This window comes from Saccopteryx bilineata, chromosome 2 (genome assembly GCF_036850765.1).
Source record: "Saccopteryx bilineata isolate mSacBil1 chromosome 2, mSacBil1_pri_phased_curated, whole genome shotgun sequence".
NCBI classification, from domain to species: Eukaryota; Metazoa; Chordata; class Mammalia; order Chiroptera; family Emballonuridae; genus Saccopteryx; species Saccopteryx bilineata.
Window position 1 is genome coordinate 317,812,533 of NC_089491.1, and position 18,273 is coordinate 317,830,805.

The 18,273-nt window shown below is 41.1% G+C and overlaps 1 protein-coding gene across 3 annotated transcripts in view; it reads left to right on the top strand.

Moving 5' to 3' along the window:
• Positions 1-17,032, top strand: part of THEM4 (thioesterase superfamily member 4) — a 73,068-nt gene extending 56,036 nt beyond the window's left edge. For 2 of the 3 annotated variants that reach the window (XR_010729428.1, XR_010729427.1), the window contains 5 exons: positions 1,668-1,842; positions 2,732-2,842; positions 10,375-10,499; positions 14,609-14,729; positions 15,009-17,032. Coding sequence is in view for 1 of the 3 variants with exons in the window: in XM_066262117.1 (XP_066118214.1) it covers positions 1,668-1,842; positions 2,732-2,842; positions 10,375-10,499; positions 15,009-15,046 (449 nt within the window). In the remaining 2 variants the exon portion in view is untranslated. The remainder of the gene's footprint in view (positions 1-1,667; positions 1,843-2,731; positions 2,843-10,374; positions 10,500-14,608; positions 14,730-15,008) is intronic. The other variant, XM_066262117.1, reaches the window with a different exon arrangement.
• The last annotated feature ends 1,241 nt before the right edge of the window (positions 17,033-18,273 follow it).

An 18,273-nucleotide genomic window follows, 5' to 3' on the forward strand; every position in this document is an offset into this window, starting at 1 on the left:
TTGCTGGCTTGAGCACGGGCTCATCCAGCTTGAGGACAGGTCCTCAGCTTGAGCGTGGGATCATAGACATGACCCCATGGTTGCTGGCTTGAGCAAGGGATCACTTGCTCTGCTGTAGTCCCCCACCACACCCGGTCAAGGCACATATCAGAAAGCAGTCAATGAACAACTAAGGTGCCGCAACAAAGAATTGATGCCTCTCAAGCCCTGGCCAGTTGGCTCAGCAATAGAGGATCAGCCCAGTGTGTGGAAGTCCTGGGTTCAATTCCCGGCCAGGATATGTGATCATATGCCGTTTTTTCTTGCCGATGCCCTTTATATGTATCAGACAGAAATAACAGTCACTGCTGTGGTCCTTAGGTTCACGCCAAACCATGGGAATACCAAGAGGCATTCCTTTGCATTTTTCTTTTGTCCAGTCACGAAGCATTTCCTCACAATTATGACACACAATATGAGGAGCCCAATTCTTGTCTTGATCGCCAAGGGGAACCTGAAAATAGGCAATATATGCACGTGTCACAAATGATTAAATATTGCACCTTTGACGTTGAAGTGTGTAACAGCCACATATATAACAGAAGGTGTCAGGACTATTCTTACATTTATGCCTACTCCAAGAAGCCATGATTCAATCTTAAAACAAAATAAGAGGATGTTTTTATCAGATAATAATTTTTTACATTTAAAAACAACTACAATTGGCCCTGGCCTGTTGGCTCAGCGGTAGAGCGTCAGCCTGGCGTGCGGGGGACCCGGGTTCGATTCTTGGCCAGGACACACAGGAGAAGCGCCCATTTGCTTCTCCACCCCCCCTCCTTCCTCTCTGTCTCTCTCTTCCCCTCCCGCAGCCAAGGCTCCATTGGAGCAGGGATGGCCCGGGCGCTGGGGATGGCTCCTTGGCCTCTGCCCCAGGCACTAGAGTGGCTCTGGTCATGGCAGAGCGATGCCCCGGAGGGGCAGAGCATCGCCCCTGGTGGGCGTGCCAGGTGGATCCTAGTCGGGCGCATGCGGGAGTCTGTCTGACTGTCTCTCCCCGTTTCCAGCTTCAGAAAAAAAACAAAAAACTACAATTATGTAAAAGTGATGTTTGTAAAACATTAATTGTCTTGTGGTTATATTCAATCCAAGAGTTGTTGCCCTTTAACTCCAATTTAAAAACCAATTGCATGCCATTAACTGTAACAAAAAGAAATTAAAATTGCATAAAAACTAGAGCAAGAACAAAAAATAGATTTCATATTTGGAATCAGTGATGCAGAAATATATAGAAAAAGTTCTAAAACCTCATGCAACAGAAAATGAAAAAGAAAATTGTTTCCCAGTGTTGTTTTCTTTAAATCCCATTTAAACCACATTTATTCCAAGAAGAGTTTCTGCGTACACCTTAGTGTCTTATTCACTTCATTTATATGACGTATTTCCTGATCGTCATGTTATAAGTACTTTGTTTTGATTTCATTTGTGTTTACTATGTCTCCAGTCAGGCTGTTAATTCCACAAGGGCAAATATCTTATATTCTGTTTCTTTGGGATCCTCCTATTCCCTTCAATTTTATACCTGTTTTATTTTCATCCATCATCCACTGATCTGTTATTTTAGCAGGATACAGATGTTTAGCTCTCATGGCATCTTTCTCAGACCTGTTTCTCATGTACCCACCCAGATTATTTCCCTACAGCCTCAAAGGCTATAAACAAAGAAAAACTGTCTCAGGCTCGGTTGTTCTGCGGAAGCTTTGAGGATGGCCTGGGCTTTGAATATGCGATGTTCTACAATGATGCTGAGGAAAGGATAGTTTGCTTGTTTGAAGGTGGCCCTTACCTGCAAGGAGTACCCGGGTAAGTATGAGAGCCTAGAAATGTGGGTCTGAAGATTGTTATCTTACAGTATCACCATGTGTTCGTGGACTAGGATGAAGGCATTAAAGTGGTAATATAGATAGATTTATTGACATGGAAAGATGTTTATCTCTGACCAGGTAGTGACAGTGGATAGAGTGTTGAACTGGGATGCAGAAGACCCAAGTTTGAAACCCTGAGGTTGCCAGATTGAGCAATGGGTTCATCTGGGTTGAGCACAGCTCACCAACTTCAGCCCAAGGTCGCTGACTTGAGCAAGGGGTCACTCGGTCTGCTGTAGCCCCTCTTGGTCAAGGCACATATGAGAAAGCAATCAGTGAACAACCAAGGTGCCGCAACGAAGAATTGATGTTTCTCATTACTCTCTCTTCCTGTCTGTCTGTCCCTATCTGTCCCTCTCTCTGTTTCTATCTCTGTCACAAAAAAAGAAAGATATTTAAATAAATTAAATTATTAATTCTCAAAAGCATAGGATATAAGACAATACAGTATAAATTGAAAGAGTATTGTTGATATGTTAACAGTGGTTTGTCACTAGATGCCTTCTAATTATTTTTCTCTTTTTCTTCTGTTTATCAATGTTTTCTAAATTTTTAAACAATGGTGTTATTGTTAGTTTAATTTAAAAACTAGTATAAATTTTCCAAATGATATTTTAATGTTTTCTTATGATCAGATTACCATTAAGTTCTGGTTTATTACAAATAACTACACTATTATGGTATGAACCAAGTAAAGTTGAGGACATGGATATTTGACATTCAGTACACTGAACATGAAGTAAGTGGACCTTTCATAAGTAAATTATATAGGGATGCTCTTGTTTCAGACTTTTTGAAAACATCTTTTTCACTCCTGTTGTAACTAGATTCCTTCATGGAGGGGCCATTGCGACCATGGTTGATCAGACTGTTGGTATGTCGGCTATATTGGCCGGAGGAGTTGTCATGACTGCCAATCTCAACATCAATTTTAAAAGGTAAACTCATGGGTATGTTCTGCTTCTTAGATGTCATAGGTCAGGTTCCCCAGCAACAGACCCTTAGACAAAGATTTGTGTGTACGTAATTATTAAGGAAGTGCTCCCAGAGGAAATGAGCAAGGCAGTGGGAGAAGCAGGACAGAGAAGGGGAAGAAGCCAACCGAAGTGGAGCCCTCAAAGTCCTGCGAAGGGGAGCTTCATGGAACTCTGGAGTGAAATGTGTGCCTCAGGATCGCCACTACTACATGCAAGGGAACTGGAGACTTCATATCTCTCACACATTGGTCATAGGAGAAGTCACAGGAAAATCCTATCCCATGGACTATAAATTCCCAGGCACTTCTCATTGTGAGCAGTAAATGAATGAATCCATGTAAACACCTAGGACGATATCTGGCTACATAACAAATCCTCAGTAAATGTTAGCAGCTTATTGTTATTATTAACATTATTGTTGTTGTTATCATTACTTTTTCTTCTAGCAGCAACAAGGCACATCTATGCCAAGACAAGGAATAGCTACAAAGATCCCAAATTTCTGTTAATGGAGAATAGTACTAAAGATCAGAAAAATATTATATTGCTCTACATGTGTTTTCATGATGGGCAGGTTGACACTTTGGGTACTATTGACATCTTAACAATATTAATCTTTTGATCCATAAACACAGGATGTCTTTCCATTTATTTGTATCATCTTTAATTTCTTTTAGCAATGTTTTATAGTTTTCAGTGGACAAGTTTTGGACCTCCTTAGTTAAGTTTATTCCTAAGTATTTTACTTTTGATGCTACTGTAAATGAAATTGTTTATAATTTCCTTTTTAGATTGTTTGCTGTTAATGCATAGAAATGCAACAGATTTTTGTGTGTTAATTTTATATCCTACAACTTTGAATTCATTTATTAGTTCTAACAGTTTTTTGTTCAATCTTGAGGGTTTTCTACAATAAGATCATGTCATCTGTGAACAGAGATAATATACTTTCTTTTCAATTAGAATGCCTTTTTTATTTTTTTTATTTTGGGGGCTAATTGTTCTGACTAGGACTTGCAGTACTATGTTGAATAGAAGTAGCAAAAGTGGTCATACTTGCCGTGTTCCTCATCTTAGAGGACAAACTTTCAGTCTTTGACCATTGAGTGTGGTAATGGTACATGTGGGATTTTCATATATCACCTTTAGTATGTTGATTTATTTCCTTGTTCTTATCACATTAAGATAAACTTATAATATTAATATAAATAGACAAAGCATCTAATGATTAGAGGTAGCTATCCACCTAAAAGACCAATATCTCAGCATTTCTATATTCCATTCATGGCATATTGGTTGGGAAGGTCTGAGTTAGACTTTATGCAACATAGACAGGAAGTTCTAAAGAACATTCTCCTTTCATAATAACTATATCCTGTGTCAGATTCACAAGGAAATAACCACTGTCAGTGAGAATTAGCAGAAATAATGAAAAACAGATTTAGATCCTCAGGAACTTACGATGTCATGATAATCAGATACACACTATAAAAGAAATAAAAGATGAAATCACAGCCTGACCCGTTGTAGCACAATTGATAGAGCAACGACCTGGGATGCTGAGGACCCAGGTATGAAACCCTGAGGTTACTGGCTTGAGTTCTGGCTCATCGGACTTGAGCACAGGCTCACCAGCTTGAGTATGGAGTTGCTGGCTTGAGCACGGGATATTGAAATGATTCCATGGTCGCTAGCTTGAGCCCAAAGGTCACTGGCTTGAAGCCCAAGGCCTCTGGCTTGAAGCCCGAGGTTGCTGGCTTTCGCAAGGGGTCACTGGCTCGGCTAGGGCCCCTCCCATCAAGGCACATATGAAAAGCAATCAATAAACAACTAAAGTGATGCAACTATGAGTTGATGTGTCTCATCTCCTTTCCTGTCTGTGTCTTTCTCAAAAAAAAAAAAAAAGAATTAAAAAATTTAAAAATGATGAAATCATGAAAAGAGAAAGCAATAACAAAACTATAAAAATTATTAAGCAGATTTGCCACAGAATCTAAAACTTTTATAAATAAAAATGTGATTGTTTATAAACAAGCACCCCTTAGTGGGCTAAAGAGCTATTTAAACACAACTGAAAGTGAACAGAGATATAGAACTGAAGAAATTACCCTGAATCCGGCACAAAGATAAAAAAAGAGATGAAAAATATAAAATAGAGGTTACGCTATAGAGGACAGATGAAACGTCCTAATGTGATCTATTTAGAGTCCTAAAAGTATAGAATGGAGAGAATGGAAGGGATCCAATATTTGGAGAGATAATGGACAAGCATATTCTCAAACTAAAGAAAATCATGATCCCACAGATACAGAAAGCATGATATATATCAAGCAAGAGAAATCAAAATAAAGTCATATCTAGACATATATCAGAGAAATTAAACAACACTGATGGTAAAGAAATCTTAAAAACAGAGCTAAAAGGGGACCCTGAGCAAAACAGCCTTGTTTCTTAGAGGCGAGAAGGCACCTCCCACTAGCAGTAAGCTCATCAGTAGCAACAGTGGAAGCCAGAAAATAATTAAGTATCTTAAGAGTCCTGAAAAAGACATGTAACTTCGAATCATGCTCTCAGCAAAACTAGTTTAAAAACTAGGGCATAGTGAAGGCATTTTCATTTAAACAGAAGTAGAGACAGTTTACAAACAACCGGACAGTACCTAGGGAACTTCTAAAGAATGTACCAGAGAAAGAAGGAAAGTAATCCCACCAGGCAGAAGGATGAAAGATGGGATAGTGAGCAAATACATCAGTAAACATGTAGATAACATAAATCTAAACAGTCTACATATAAGTAATAATAATGTCTAAATTCTGGGAATTAAAAAAAGGACAGCTAAAATACTGGACAAAAATAACATGTAGTGTGGGAGGAGGCGAACATAATGTTCAAGCATCTTTGTATTTTTTAGTGGAGAGGGTGAGTGAATGAATAATTAAAGCCTAAATCCATAGAAAAGTAAAAACAAGGTAAATCAATCAATAAATAAAATTTGATTTTTAAAAATGCAAGAAGGAGGGAAAAATAACAAGGTCAGAAAAAGTGAGTCACATAGAATGCCAAAATAAGAAATAAGTCTAAATAAGTCAGTAATTGTACTAAATGTATAAATGGACCAAACCATTATTTCAAAGAAAGAAACTATAAAATTGAGTTTTAAAATGTAAAAAGCTATAAACTGTTTATATGATAAATCTAAAATGGGACACAGAAAAGTTTGAAAGGAAAGAAAAATATGCCAAGAAAACACCCAACTAGGCCCTGGCCGGTTGGCTCAGCGGTAGCGCGTCGGCCTGGCGTGTGGGGGACCTGGGTTCGATTCCCGGCCAGGGCACATAGGAGAAGTGCCCATTTGCTTCTCCACCCCCCCCCTCCTTCCTCTCTGTCTCTCTCTTCCCCTCCCGCAGCCAAGGCTCCATTGGAGCAAAGATGGCCCAGGCGCTAGAGTGGCTCTGGTCGCGGCAGAGCGACGCCCCAGAGGGGCAGAGCATCGCCCCCTGGCGTGCCGGGTGGATCCCGGTCGGGCGCATGCGGGAGTCTGTCTGACTGTCTCTCCCCGTTTCCAGCTTCAGAAAAAATACAAAAAAAAAAACAAAAAAAAAACACCCAACTAGAAGAGGGCTGGAATATCAGAAAAATATATAATAAATTGTTTAAAAAGTTATTATTAATGATAGAGTGGGATACTTCATAATGAAAGATTCAGTTCAATAGCAGATAGTAACAATTATAAATCAGTATATACCTAGTAAAATAACTTTAAAGTATATAAACAAAACTAGTAGAATCAGGGAGAAATGGACTAATTTACTTTCATAGTAGGAGATTTTAATACACTGTTTTAAATTAGTAATAGAGCAAGCAGACAAAAAAAATTAGAAAAGAGAAAACTTAAACATCATGTAATAACAAGTATGATTTATTGGAAATATATAGAATCCTATATCCAATAATTAAAGAAAAATACACTTTCTTCCCAAGCACAAATATTGATCATGTATTAGACCAGGGGTCCCCAAACTATGGCCCGCGGGCCGCATGCGGCCCCCTGAGGCCATTTATCCGGCCCCCGCTGCACTTCTGGAAGAAGCACCTCTTTCATTGGTGGTCAGTGAGAGGAGCACATTGACCATCTCATTAGCCAAAAGCAAACCCATAGTTCCCATTGAAATACTGGTCAGTTTGTTGATTTAAATTTACTTGTTCTTGGGCCTGACCTCTGGTGGTGCAGTGGATAAAGCGTGGACCTGGAAATGCTGAGGTCGCCGGTTTGAAACCCTGGGCTTGCCTGGTCAAGGCACATATGGGAGTTGATGCTTCCAGCTCCTCCCCTCTGTCTTTCTCTCTCTTTGTCTCTCTATCTCCCTCTATCTCTCCTCTCTAAAATGAATAAATTAAAAAAAAAAATTTTTTTTTTAAAAATTAAAAAAAAAAAAAAGTAAATTTACTTGTTCTTTATTTTAAATATTGTATTTGTTCCCGTTTTGTTTTTTTACTTTAAAATAAGATATGTGCAGTGTGCATAGGGATTTGTTCATAGTTTTTTTTATAGTCCGGCCCTCCAACGGTCTGAGGGACAGTGAACTGGCCCCCTGTGTAAAAAGTTTGGGGACCCCTGTATTAGACCATAAATCAAATCTCAGTGAATTTTAAAGAATCAGAACCTTACAGGCTAAGTTCTCTGGCCACATTAAATTAGAAGGAAATTTGTTAAAAATCTCTAGTAAATTAGTTAGGAAAACTAGTTACTATTACAACCACATTTTTATTTAATCAGTAGACTCTTTGTTTACATTTAGTCCTGGGTGGTTATTCTGATCAGTGAGGGACTTAACCCTGAAATGATCCAGAGACCACGGCCCTTTCCCTACCCTCACAGGGGCCTCCCCATCTTCTTCCTTTTTTTTTTTTTTTTAACTTATTTACTGATTTGAGGGGGGGGGGGGGAGAGAGAGAGAGAGAGAAAGAGAAACATCTATCTGTTTCTGTATGTGCCCTGACCAGGGATCAAACCTGCAACCTTTGTGTATTAGGATGATGCTCTAACCCAGTGGTAGTCAATCTGGTCCCTACTGCCCACTAGTGGGCGTTCCAGCTTTCATGGTGGGCGGTAGCGGAGCAACCAAAGTATAAATAAAAAGATAGATTTAACTATAGTAAGTTGTTTCATAAAGATTTATTCTGCCAAACTTAGCGAAAATCCAACATAAAGTACTCAGTAAGTAATTATTATTATATGTTTTAACTTGCTGTAACTCTGCTTTATAAATTTCATAAAGTAAAGTTACTTCCCTACTTTATAAATCACCATTACTGTGGAACCGGTGGGCGGTTAGAAAATTTTACTACTAACAGAGATACAAAAGTGGGCGGTAGGTATAAAAAGGTCGACTACCCCTGCTCTAACCAACCAAGCTATCCAGCCATGGCTTTCAGTATCTTCTTTATTTAACTATTCAGGCTTCTTAATCTTTTCTAATTTTCTAGTTTGATACCAATATTTTTCTATAAGTTGTTCATTTCATCTGAGTTTTAAAATATATTGACATGAAGTTATTCATAGTAGTCTTTTTTTTTAATTTTAGCTAAATCTGTAACTGTACCCTTTTTTTATTTGGACTTTTATGAAGTGAGAAGCAAGGAGGCAGAGAGAAAGACCCCAGCACACACCTGACCAGGATCCACCCAGCAAGCCCACCAGGGGGCAATGCTCTGCCCATCTAGGGCATTGCTCCGTTGCAACCAGAGCTATTCTGGTGCCTGAGGCGGAGACCATGGAGCCGTCCTCAGTGCCTGGGCCAACTTTGCTCCAATGGAGCCTTGGCTGCAGGAGGGGAAGAGAGAGATAGAGAGAAAGGAGAGGGGGAAGGGTGGAGAAGCAGATGGGTGTTTCTCCTGTGTGCCCTGGCCAGGAATCAAACCCAGGACTTCGACATTCCAGGCTGACACTCTACCACTGAGCCAACCAGCCAGGGCCTGTACCCTTTTGATCTTAATAGCTCTCTTATTTAGTATTTATTATACTCTCTTATATCTTGACAGAGACTATTAGTCTTTTCAAAGAGCCATCTTTGTCTAACCGGTAGAGGCACAGTGGATAGAGCATCATTCTGGGAAGCTGAGGTTTCAGGTTTGAAACACTGAGGTCTCAGGCTTAAACTTGGGCTCATCCAGCTTGAGCACAGGGTTGCCAGCTTGAGTGTGAGGTCATAGACATGATCCCATGGTTGCTGGCCCAAGAAAAGAGTAAATAAAGCTGGGTTGTTCCATTGAGGTTCAGGAACAGCAAATGGGAAGGGAGAGTGGGCAGAGGGTAATCACAGTGGTAATTTCCTTTCCACCTGGAGTAGGTCCTTCACCCACGTGGGGGTACTATAGGAACACAAAAACCACGTCTCCCTGCTCTCTGTTGCTCTGCCAGCTACCATATCACCTTTAAAGGAGTATCTTTTCCTTTATGGTCCTATGTCTCCAGGATTCTCAAAGGTAACAGTAGCCACTAGTCACATGTAGCTGTTTAAATTGAAATACAAATTAATTAAAATTAAATAAATTTAAAGATTTGGTTTCTCATTCATAGGAGCCACATTTTGAATGCTCCGTCGTCACCTGTGGCTACTATATTGGACAGCTTAGATATGGGACATTTCTGTCATCACAGGAGTTCTGTTGGACAGCACTATTTAACACATTAAGCTGCTAACCAGCAATTTGTTGTTATTAGTTGTCTTTCTAGTGAAAGTTACTCTAAAGGGATTGGGTGAGAAATCTCGTTTATAACAGAGAAAATGAGAGAAACTGACTGGTACCATCCCATAGTCCTGTTTTCATTTCTTTAAAGGATTTTAGCTCCCTTCAGACTTTGCTCTGGATCAAGGGTCCCCAAACTTTTTACACAGGGGGCCAGTTCACTGTCCCTCAGACCGTTGGAGGGCCGGACTATAAAAAATAAAACTATGAACAAATCCCTATGCACACTGCACATATCTTATTTTAAAGTAAAAAAACAAAACAGGGACAAATACAATATTTAAAATAAAGAACAGGTAAATTTAAATCAACAAACTGACCAGTATTTCAATGGGAACTATGCTCCTCTCACTGACCCCCAATGAAAGAGGTGCCCCTTCTGGAAGTGCAGTGGGGGCCGCATGCAGCCCGCAGGCCATAGTTTGGGGACCCCTGTTCTGGATAGTCAGAGGGGACAGCCTGTGCCACCACAGAGCTGGACTCCCAGGTGATCCTTTGACTCTAACCCAGAAGGGCAGTCAGGGACCAGACTCCCATGAGCCGCCCGGGAGCAGTGGTGCTTGGGAGGAAGGGGGTGTGAGTGGCTGCTGATGTCAGCCTCTTTAAGGAACGTTCATCTAGGATTCTCAGCACCCGCTGGCATCAGGTATCATAAATTGCCACCCCTGTCATGCACTCGATCATCTCTCAATGTTGCAGAAATCTGATATAAACTGATTTTTTCCTCTTTTTTTCTTTTGCAGACCTGTCCCCCTTTGTTCTGTTGTGGTGATCAATAGCCAACTTGAAAAAATTGAAGGAAGGAAAATATTTACTTCCTGTAATATTAAAAGTGTTGATGAGAAGACCCTATTCACAGAGGCAACAGGTAAGAAGCTGCCACTCCCCTTTTTTGCTTTGGTTTATTTTGGTTTTGCTTGGGGTTTTTTTGCTTTGGGAGGTTTGTTTGGGGTTTTATTTCCAGATCTTTTTTGTGTTGTTGTGTTTTTTGTTTAGTTGAGGTTTTGAGTATTTGTTTTGCTTTGGTTTTATAAACCCATGTGCCCAGAAAATTTTAATTCCCTCCTGTCATTCAAAGAATAAGTTAAACATACTGTTTATACATGCCTGTAGGCAGCTATTTGCCAATATTTATCAAAATTACAAAGTCATGTACCCTTTGACCCATTCTAGGATTTAATCCCACTAGTGTACTAACGTATGTGCAAAATTACAATGTGTGCAGTTGCTCTAGGGTCACATTAATTGTGTAACTCGTGCAATATTATTTGGAATAGCAAAAGACTGGCAAAACACAGGTTTCTGTAGATAAGAGACTGGTTAAAAAGACTACAGTTCATCTGTAAACTGTATTGTGTGTGCCATAAAAATACTGTGTAGGCCCTGGCCGGTTGGCTCAGTGGTAGAGCGTCAACCTGGCGTGCGGAAGTCCCATGTTCGATTCCCGGCCAGGGCACACAGGAGAAGCGCCCATCTGCTTCTCCACCCCTCCCCCTCTCCTTCCTCTCTGTCTCTCTCTTCCCCTCCCGCAGCCAAGGCTCCATTGCAGCAAAAGATGGCCCGGGCGCTGGGGATGGCTCCTTGGCCTCTGCCCCAGGTGCTAGAGTGGCTCTGGTCGCGACAGAGCGACGCCCCCTGGTGGGCATGCCAGGTGGATCCCATCGGGCGCATGTGGGAGTCTGTCTGACTGCCTCCCCATTTCCAGCTTTGGAAAAATACAAAAAAAAAAATACTGTGTAATATCATGGTGCCATAAATAAGAATAAGGTGCAGATTTTATCATTAGTGCAGAAAAAGTAGAAGTTCTTCCCATTCTCTTCCCCTTTTCTTCCTCTTTCCCTTTCACGTTTTCCTTCCTTCCTGTATAATTTGTTCCAGAAGCGTGTAGAGTGAGGCGTGGCAGGTTCAGTGAGAGGGGGAGGTCAGGGGGAGAGGTGGCTGCCGTGGCCCAGCACCGTGTTGGAGTCTGAGTGGAGTGAAGAGGGTGTCCACACAGGGGAGTGGCCCAGCGGGGGGACAGAGCTCAAGCTGGGTAAGCAAGGCATCCACAGGGAGAGGGGCGTGTGGGCGTCAGCGCCCCCAGAGTGAGGGGGGCCTCTTTGCGGCTGGCAGTCATGGTGAGAGCTAGGTTTCTCACTGTCAGAGAGCAGTTCTGGATACGGAAAGAGAGAAACTAAGAATGGACTCTGGTGTGGGTTGGAATTGGAGATGTTAGACATATGTTTTTTCCCAGTCTTTTGCTCTTGCAAATAATGTTGTGTTGAGTAACTTTGTATATTGCCATTTCGCACAAATTTTCACAAGTTACTCTTCTCCAGTGGTCCCAGAGGAAACAGTTCTTTGTACTCGTCTCAGTTTTTCTGTAAGCTTGAAATTAATTCAAAGTAAAAACTAAGAAATAGGAGGAGAGGTAAAATCTGTATATAAGGAAAGTCACACACATTAACGTCGGTTGCCACTGGGAAAGGGACCAGATAGGTTGGGGGAAAGATTCCACTGTGTGCTCTTTGTACCTCATGAAAATGGTTTTGTAAATGGATTATCAAAAATGGAGCTAGGTTTCGTAGGAAGCTTATATGGCCCTGGCCAGTTAGCTCAGTCAGTTAAGAGCATCATCCCAAAATGACAAGGTTGCAGGTTCCATCCCCGGTCAGGGCACACACGAAAAGCAACTGAGTGCACGGCTGAGTTGAACAGCAGATGAATGCTTCCCTCCCCCCTCCCCTCTCTCTCCCTTCCTCTCTCTGTCTCTTTAAAAATCAATAAAAATTAACCCCTGGCTGGATAGCTCGGTTGATTGGAATGTCATCCCAGAGCACTGAGGTTGCCGGTTTGATTCCCCGGTCAGGGCACATACAGGAGCAGCTCTATGCTCCTGTCTCTCTCTCTCTCCCGACCTCTCTCCAAAAAAAAAAAAAAAAGTTACACAATTTAAGAAGCCAAATTAAGAAAAAGAATGCAAACTTGGGTGTAAATGTGAATAAAAAAATCACAATATATACTGCTGTCTGGGAGATGCAGGCCCCTTCCTTTTGAGATCTCTGTAGCAGTTTACTAGAAGTACTGGACTCGCATAGAAATGCTTCCCAACTGCATCCGTAAGCACTGCACAACTCCCACTCCCACAGGGCCTTTGCAATGAGGGGCCCTTGAAGCCTCGCCTTTATTTACTTAAGATTTAGACAAGTTAATTTAGATATCCAATGCTTTTTGTTTGTTTGCATTTTTTATTGTAATGGACGTCAGATGCACAGGTTTGGGTTAATCATAATCCTTGATTTAAGACTTACAGTCATAGGTACATGAATGGTCATCTTTCATTTAACATTTACTAATGTATCTATTTTTTTTAAATAGGATAATAAATACCCTGGAACCTACCATCAAACAAGTACCAGAATCTTAATAATATTTTATCCCAACTAATTACTTTTCCCCATCTCATCCTCCTACTTTTCTCCCAGAAGTAACTCTGGTCTAGAATTTTGTTGGTTTTATTCCTTACTATGTTTGTTTGTTTTGTTTGATCAAGGATATAGGCATATAGAAGTAATATATTGTTTAGTATTTGTTTTTGAACTTTGCAAAAATGATTTTGTGCTGCATGTGCTTGTCTGGGACTTGATTTTTTTTTTTTGTCATTCAGCTTCACAGTATTAAGGTCCACTTGTATTGCTGGCTATGTAATGTACTCATTTTTACTGCTGTACAATATTGCACTGTGTGACTGTCACAATGGATTTATCTCCTCTTCTAAAGATGGGCCTCTGACTGTTGTGAATGGGGCTGCTCTGAGCATTCTTGAGCCCGTCTCCTGATGGTGTACATAGGCAAGCGCTGACATGTATTTAGGAGTAGCATTTCTGTGTTGTAGAATATGAGTGTTCAGCTTTATAATGGCAGGTTGTTTTCTAAAGCTGCACCAATTTACACTCCTCCCAGCAACATATGAGATTCTGTTGATCCCCGTCTTCTCTAGCAATTGGTAAAATCAGACTTCTGGAGTTCTGCCCGTCAAATGATTGTAAAATCGTCTCTCTGTGGTTTTGATTTGCATTGCCCTGAACACACATAGAGTTGAGCATCTCTTCATATATTGATTAACCATAATTGTCTCTCATTCTGTGACATTCCTGCTTGTTCAGCCTCTTGTATTGTTTTTTTTCTCATTTTTATGTAGTTATTTTATATTAAACTAACCTTTTTATTGGATACATAAGCTGCATATATTTCAGAATGTAAGTTGTCTTTTATTTTCTTTAAGTGGTATCTTTTTATAAATAAAACTTTTTTTGTGTGACAGAGACAGAGAGACAGAGAGAGGGACAAATAGGGACAGACAGGAAGGGAGATGAGAAGCATCAATTCTTTGTTGCGGCATCTTAGTTGTTCATTGATTGCTTTCTCATATATGCATTGACTTGGAGGCTACAGCAGAGTGAGTGACCCCTTGCTCAAGCCAGTGTCCTTGGGTTCAAACTGGTGAGCTGTGCTCAAACCAGATGAGCCCGCGCTCAAGCTGGGTGACCTCAGGGTTTCAAACCTGGGTCCTCTGTGTCCCAGTTTGACACTCTATCCACTGCACGACTGACTGGTCAGGTTATGAACCAAACTTTTTAATGTTAATGTAGTCACATTTATTAAATTTTTTCTTTTTGGTTAATGCTTTTTGTGTCTTGTTTAAGAAATTCATTTTTATATGAACTGAGGAGCGGAATAGAGACAGAGGCGGGATCAAAGGATCCAGAAGGAAAGTGGACAGAGGGAAAGGGGATGATAGGGTGATAGGATGGGATGAGAACAGAAAAGCAAACCCTGGAGGGAAGGGATGAGGGGGAGAGGGGAAGATGTACTGGGGAACATGGGGGAGGGGAGGATGAATTCTGGGGAACACTAGAATCTATGTAAACACAATAAATTAATTTTAAAATTTTTTTAAAGAAATTCATTTTTACCCTAAGCATCAATTGTTTACAGGAATGATGGATGAAAGAAGCAGGAGGAAGATCATGAATAATCTGAATCCATAGTCAATTTAACAACTCCATTCAAGGCTGTGGTTTATACTTCTCTCACTTAACATTTCAGTATCAAAAAGGTACCAGATGGCTCGGTTGTAATTTCCCTTCCTTTCCCTTCCCTATCTCTAATGGAAGTGGTAATGAACCATGAAATGACTAAGGGGTAGAGGATCTGGTTACCTAGGGAATATAATACAGTATTGAGATAGTCAAAAATTGACTCTTAATTTGGCTGAAAAATGAGAGACTGAATACGAATCTAAATGCCTTTTAAATATATATATACATATTTCTACTTAGAGAAGTCCCATCAGGTTGAAGTTAGTTGACTGATAATCTTTTATTTGTTCATTTAGGATTATTTATAAAGCTGGAGCCTGAGAAAAACATTTGACATAAAAGAGCTTCTGGCAAACTCCACTCCACCTGCATGAGGCACTCCTTCCTGCAGAAGAAGCTGTGGCCCAGCCCTGCTCTGCCCACGCTGCCATCCTGAACAAGCTTCTGCACACAACTCCAGGAGCTGTTTCCCGTCTCAACTTTTTAGCACAGAAACACTGTGAGAGCATCAGCAACTCTGTGTGTGTCCTTATATTAAGTAGTTTTCCTGAAATTTGAATGGGATCCTTAAGGTGACATCTGCAAACTTGGAAATGCCAGAAAACCAAAGGAAGGAACAAATATGTGGATGCATATATACATGTGTGTGTGATGTGTACATGCATGCGTTCATGACTGATAAGTTTGTTGTAGCTAAATAAATCTTTTTGCTTTGTTTTATTGTTTTATTATCTAAACATTTTTTTATATTTATTGATTTTATTTATTCATTTTTATTAGAGAGAGAGGAGAGAGAGAGGAAAGAGATAGAACAGGGGGAGGAGCAGGAAGCATCAACTCCCATATGTACCTTGACCAGGTAAGCCCAGGGTTTTGAACCGGTGACCTCAGCATTCCAGGTCAATGCTTTACCCACTGCTCCACCACAGGTCAGGCTAAACAAATATTTTTGACTACAGTAGGAAACACAACTAGTTCCTATAGCAATAGATACCTCAGTTTGGTTCTCTTGGATTCTAGGGATTCAAACACTGTGCCCTTTTTTTTTCAGAGAGAGAGCCAAACAGAGAGATAAAAGCATCAACTAATAGTTGCATCACTTTAGTTGTTCATTGATTGTTTCTCATATGTGCCTTGACTGGGAGCTCAAGCCAGTGAGCCTGCACTCAAGCCAGATGAGCCACCACAGGTCAGGCACTCTTTGGATCCTTTTATAAGGGCACTGATCCTATTCATGAGAGCTCCATCCACATTACTCCCAAAGGTCCCACTTATTAGTACCATTACATTGAACATTAGGGTTTCAACATAAGAATCTTGAGGGAACAAATATTCACACCATAGCATTAGGGTTGCCATAACAAAGTACCACACCCTGGGTGGCTTCAAACAATAGACTCCTTGTCTCAGTTCTGAAGACCAGAAGTCCAAAGTCAAAGTGTCAGCAAGGCCATGCTCTCTCCGTGGAACTGTTCCATGCCACTCCTAACTTCTGGTGGCCTCAGGCATCCCTTGGCTTATAGATACAAGCATATCTCATTTTATTGTTTCTCTTTATTGCCCTTTACAGATACCATGTTTTTACTCACTAAAGGTTTGTGGCAATTCCGTGTTGAACAATTCTCTCTCTTTTTAGTTGATTTAAGAGAGAGAGACAGAATCATCAATCTGTTTCTGTATGGGATGTTTCTCCTGGGATAGAACCAACAATGTCTCATTTTAGGACAGTGGTCTAACCAACTGAGCTATCCAGTCAGGGCTCGAGCAATTCTAATAGGCACCATTTTTCTAAGAGCATTTGCTCACTTCACGTCTTTGTGTCACATATTGGTAATTCTCACACTATTTCAAACTTTTCATTATCACTATGTTAGTTATGGTGATCTGTGATCCTTGATCTTTGATGTTACTATTGTAATTGTTTTTAGGGAGCTATGAATCCTGCCCACATAAGACGGTAAATTTAATAAATGTATGTTTTGCCTGACCAGGTGGTGGCGCAGTAGATAGAGCGTCGGACTGGGACGCAGAGGACCCTGGTTCGAAACCCCGAGGTCACCAGTTTGAGCATGGGCTCATCTGGTTTGAGCAAGGTTCACCAGCTTGAACCCAAGTTTGCTGGCTTGAGCAAGGGGTCACTCTCTGCTGTAGCCCCCAGTCAAGGCACATATGAGAAAGCAATCAATGAACTACTAAGGTGCCACAACAAAGAATTGATGCTTCTCATCTCTCTCCCTTCCTGTCTGTCCTATCTGTCCTTCTCTCTGTCTCTGTCACAAAAATAATAAAAAATAAAATAATAAATGTGTGTTCTGACTGCTCCACTCACTGGCCATTCCCTCATCTCTCTCCCTCTACTTGGACCTCCCTCCCTATTCCTTGAGACAATATTGAAATTATACCATGGTCTAATTATGCCATTGTATAATACGCAATTATACAGTGGTCTCATAATTGTTCAAGTAAAGGAAGAGTCACATGTCTCTTACCTCAAACTGAAAGCTAGAAATCATTCAGCTTTGTGAGGAAGGCATGTTGAAAACGAAGGTGTGCTGAAAGCTAAACCTCTTGTGCCAAACAGCCAGGTTGTGATGCAAAGGAAAAGTTCTTGAAATTAAAAGTGCTACTCTAGTCCAGTGGTCCCCAACCCCCGGGCCGTGGACTGGTACCGGTCCGCAGGCCATTTGGTACCGGTCCACAGAGAAAGAGTAAATAACTTACATTATTTCCGTTTTATTTATATTTAAGTCTGAACGATGTTTTATTTTTTAAAAATGACCAGTTCCCGCTGTTACATCCATCTAAGACTCACTCTTGATGCTTGTCTCGGTCACGTGATACATTTATCCGTCCCACCCTAAAGGCCGGTCTGTGAAAATATTTTCTGACATTAAACTGGTCCGTGGCCCAAAAAAGGTTGGGGACCACTGCCCTAGTGCACACAACTGATAAAGTAAAATAGCCTTACTGCTGATTTGGAGAAAGTTTTAGGGGTCTGGACAGAAGATCAAACTGAGAGTGCGGAGTGTGGACCCACATTCAGACAGTGTCCACGTCTTTTGCAGACCCTAGCGACCAGGCAGTCGGGGCGCTTGCCTCACGCTCTGTTCTAGGTGCCCACTCACCTGCCAGGGTGCCTGCGGGCCATGCTTTCAGCCGCAACGTTCCCTGAAGTCAAAACCTAACCCAGAACAAGGCCTTAACTCTCTTCAACTCTGTAAAGACAGAGAGGCACGGAAGGTGCAGAGGAAAGGTTGGAGCTAGCAGAGGTTGCTTCCTGAGGTTTAAGGAAAGAAACCGTCTCTGACAGAAGTGCAAGGTGAAGCACAGTGCTGATGTCAGAGTTGCCTCAGGTTATCCAGAGGTCTCGATGATACGGTGGCTACACCAAACAACACACTTCCAGTGAAGACTACACAAAACAGCCTTAAATTGGAAGAAGATGACATCTAGGACTTACAGCTGGAGAGAAGTCAATGTCTGGCTTCAAAGCTTCAAAGGACAGGGGCTACTGCAACTGGTGACTTTAAATTGAAAATCCCAGGGCTCTTAAGACAACAC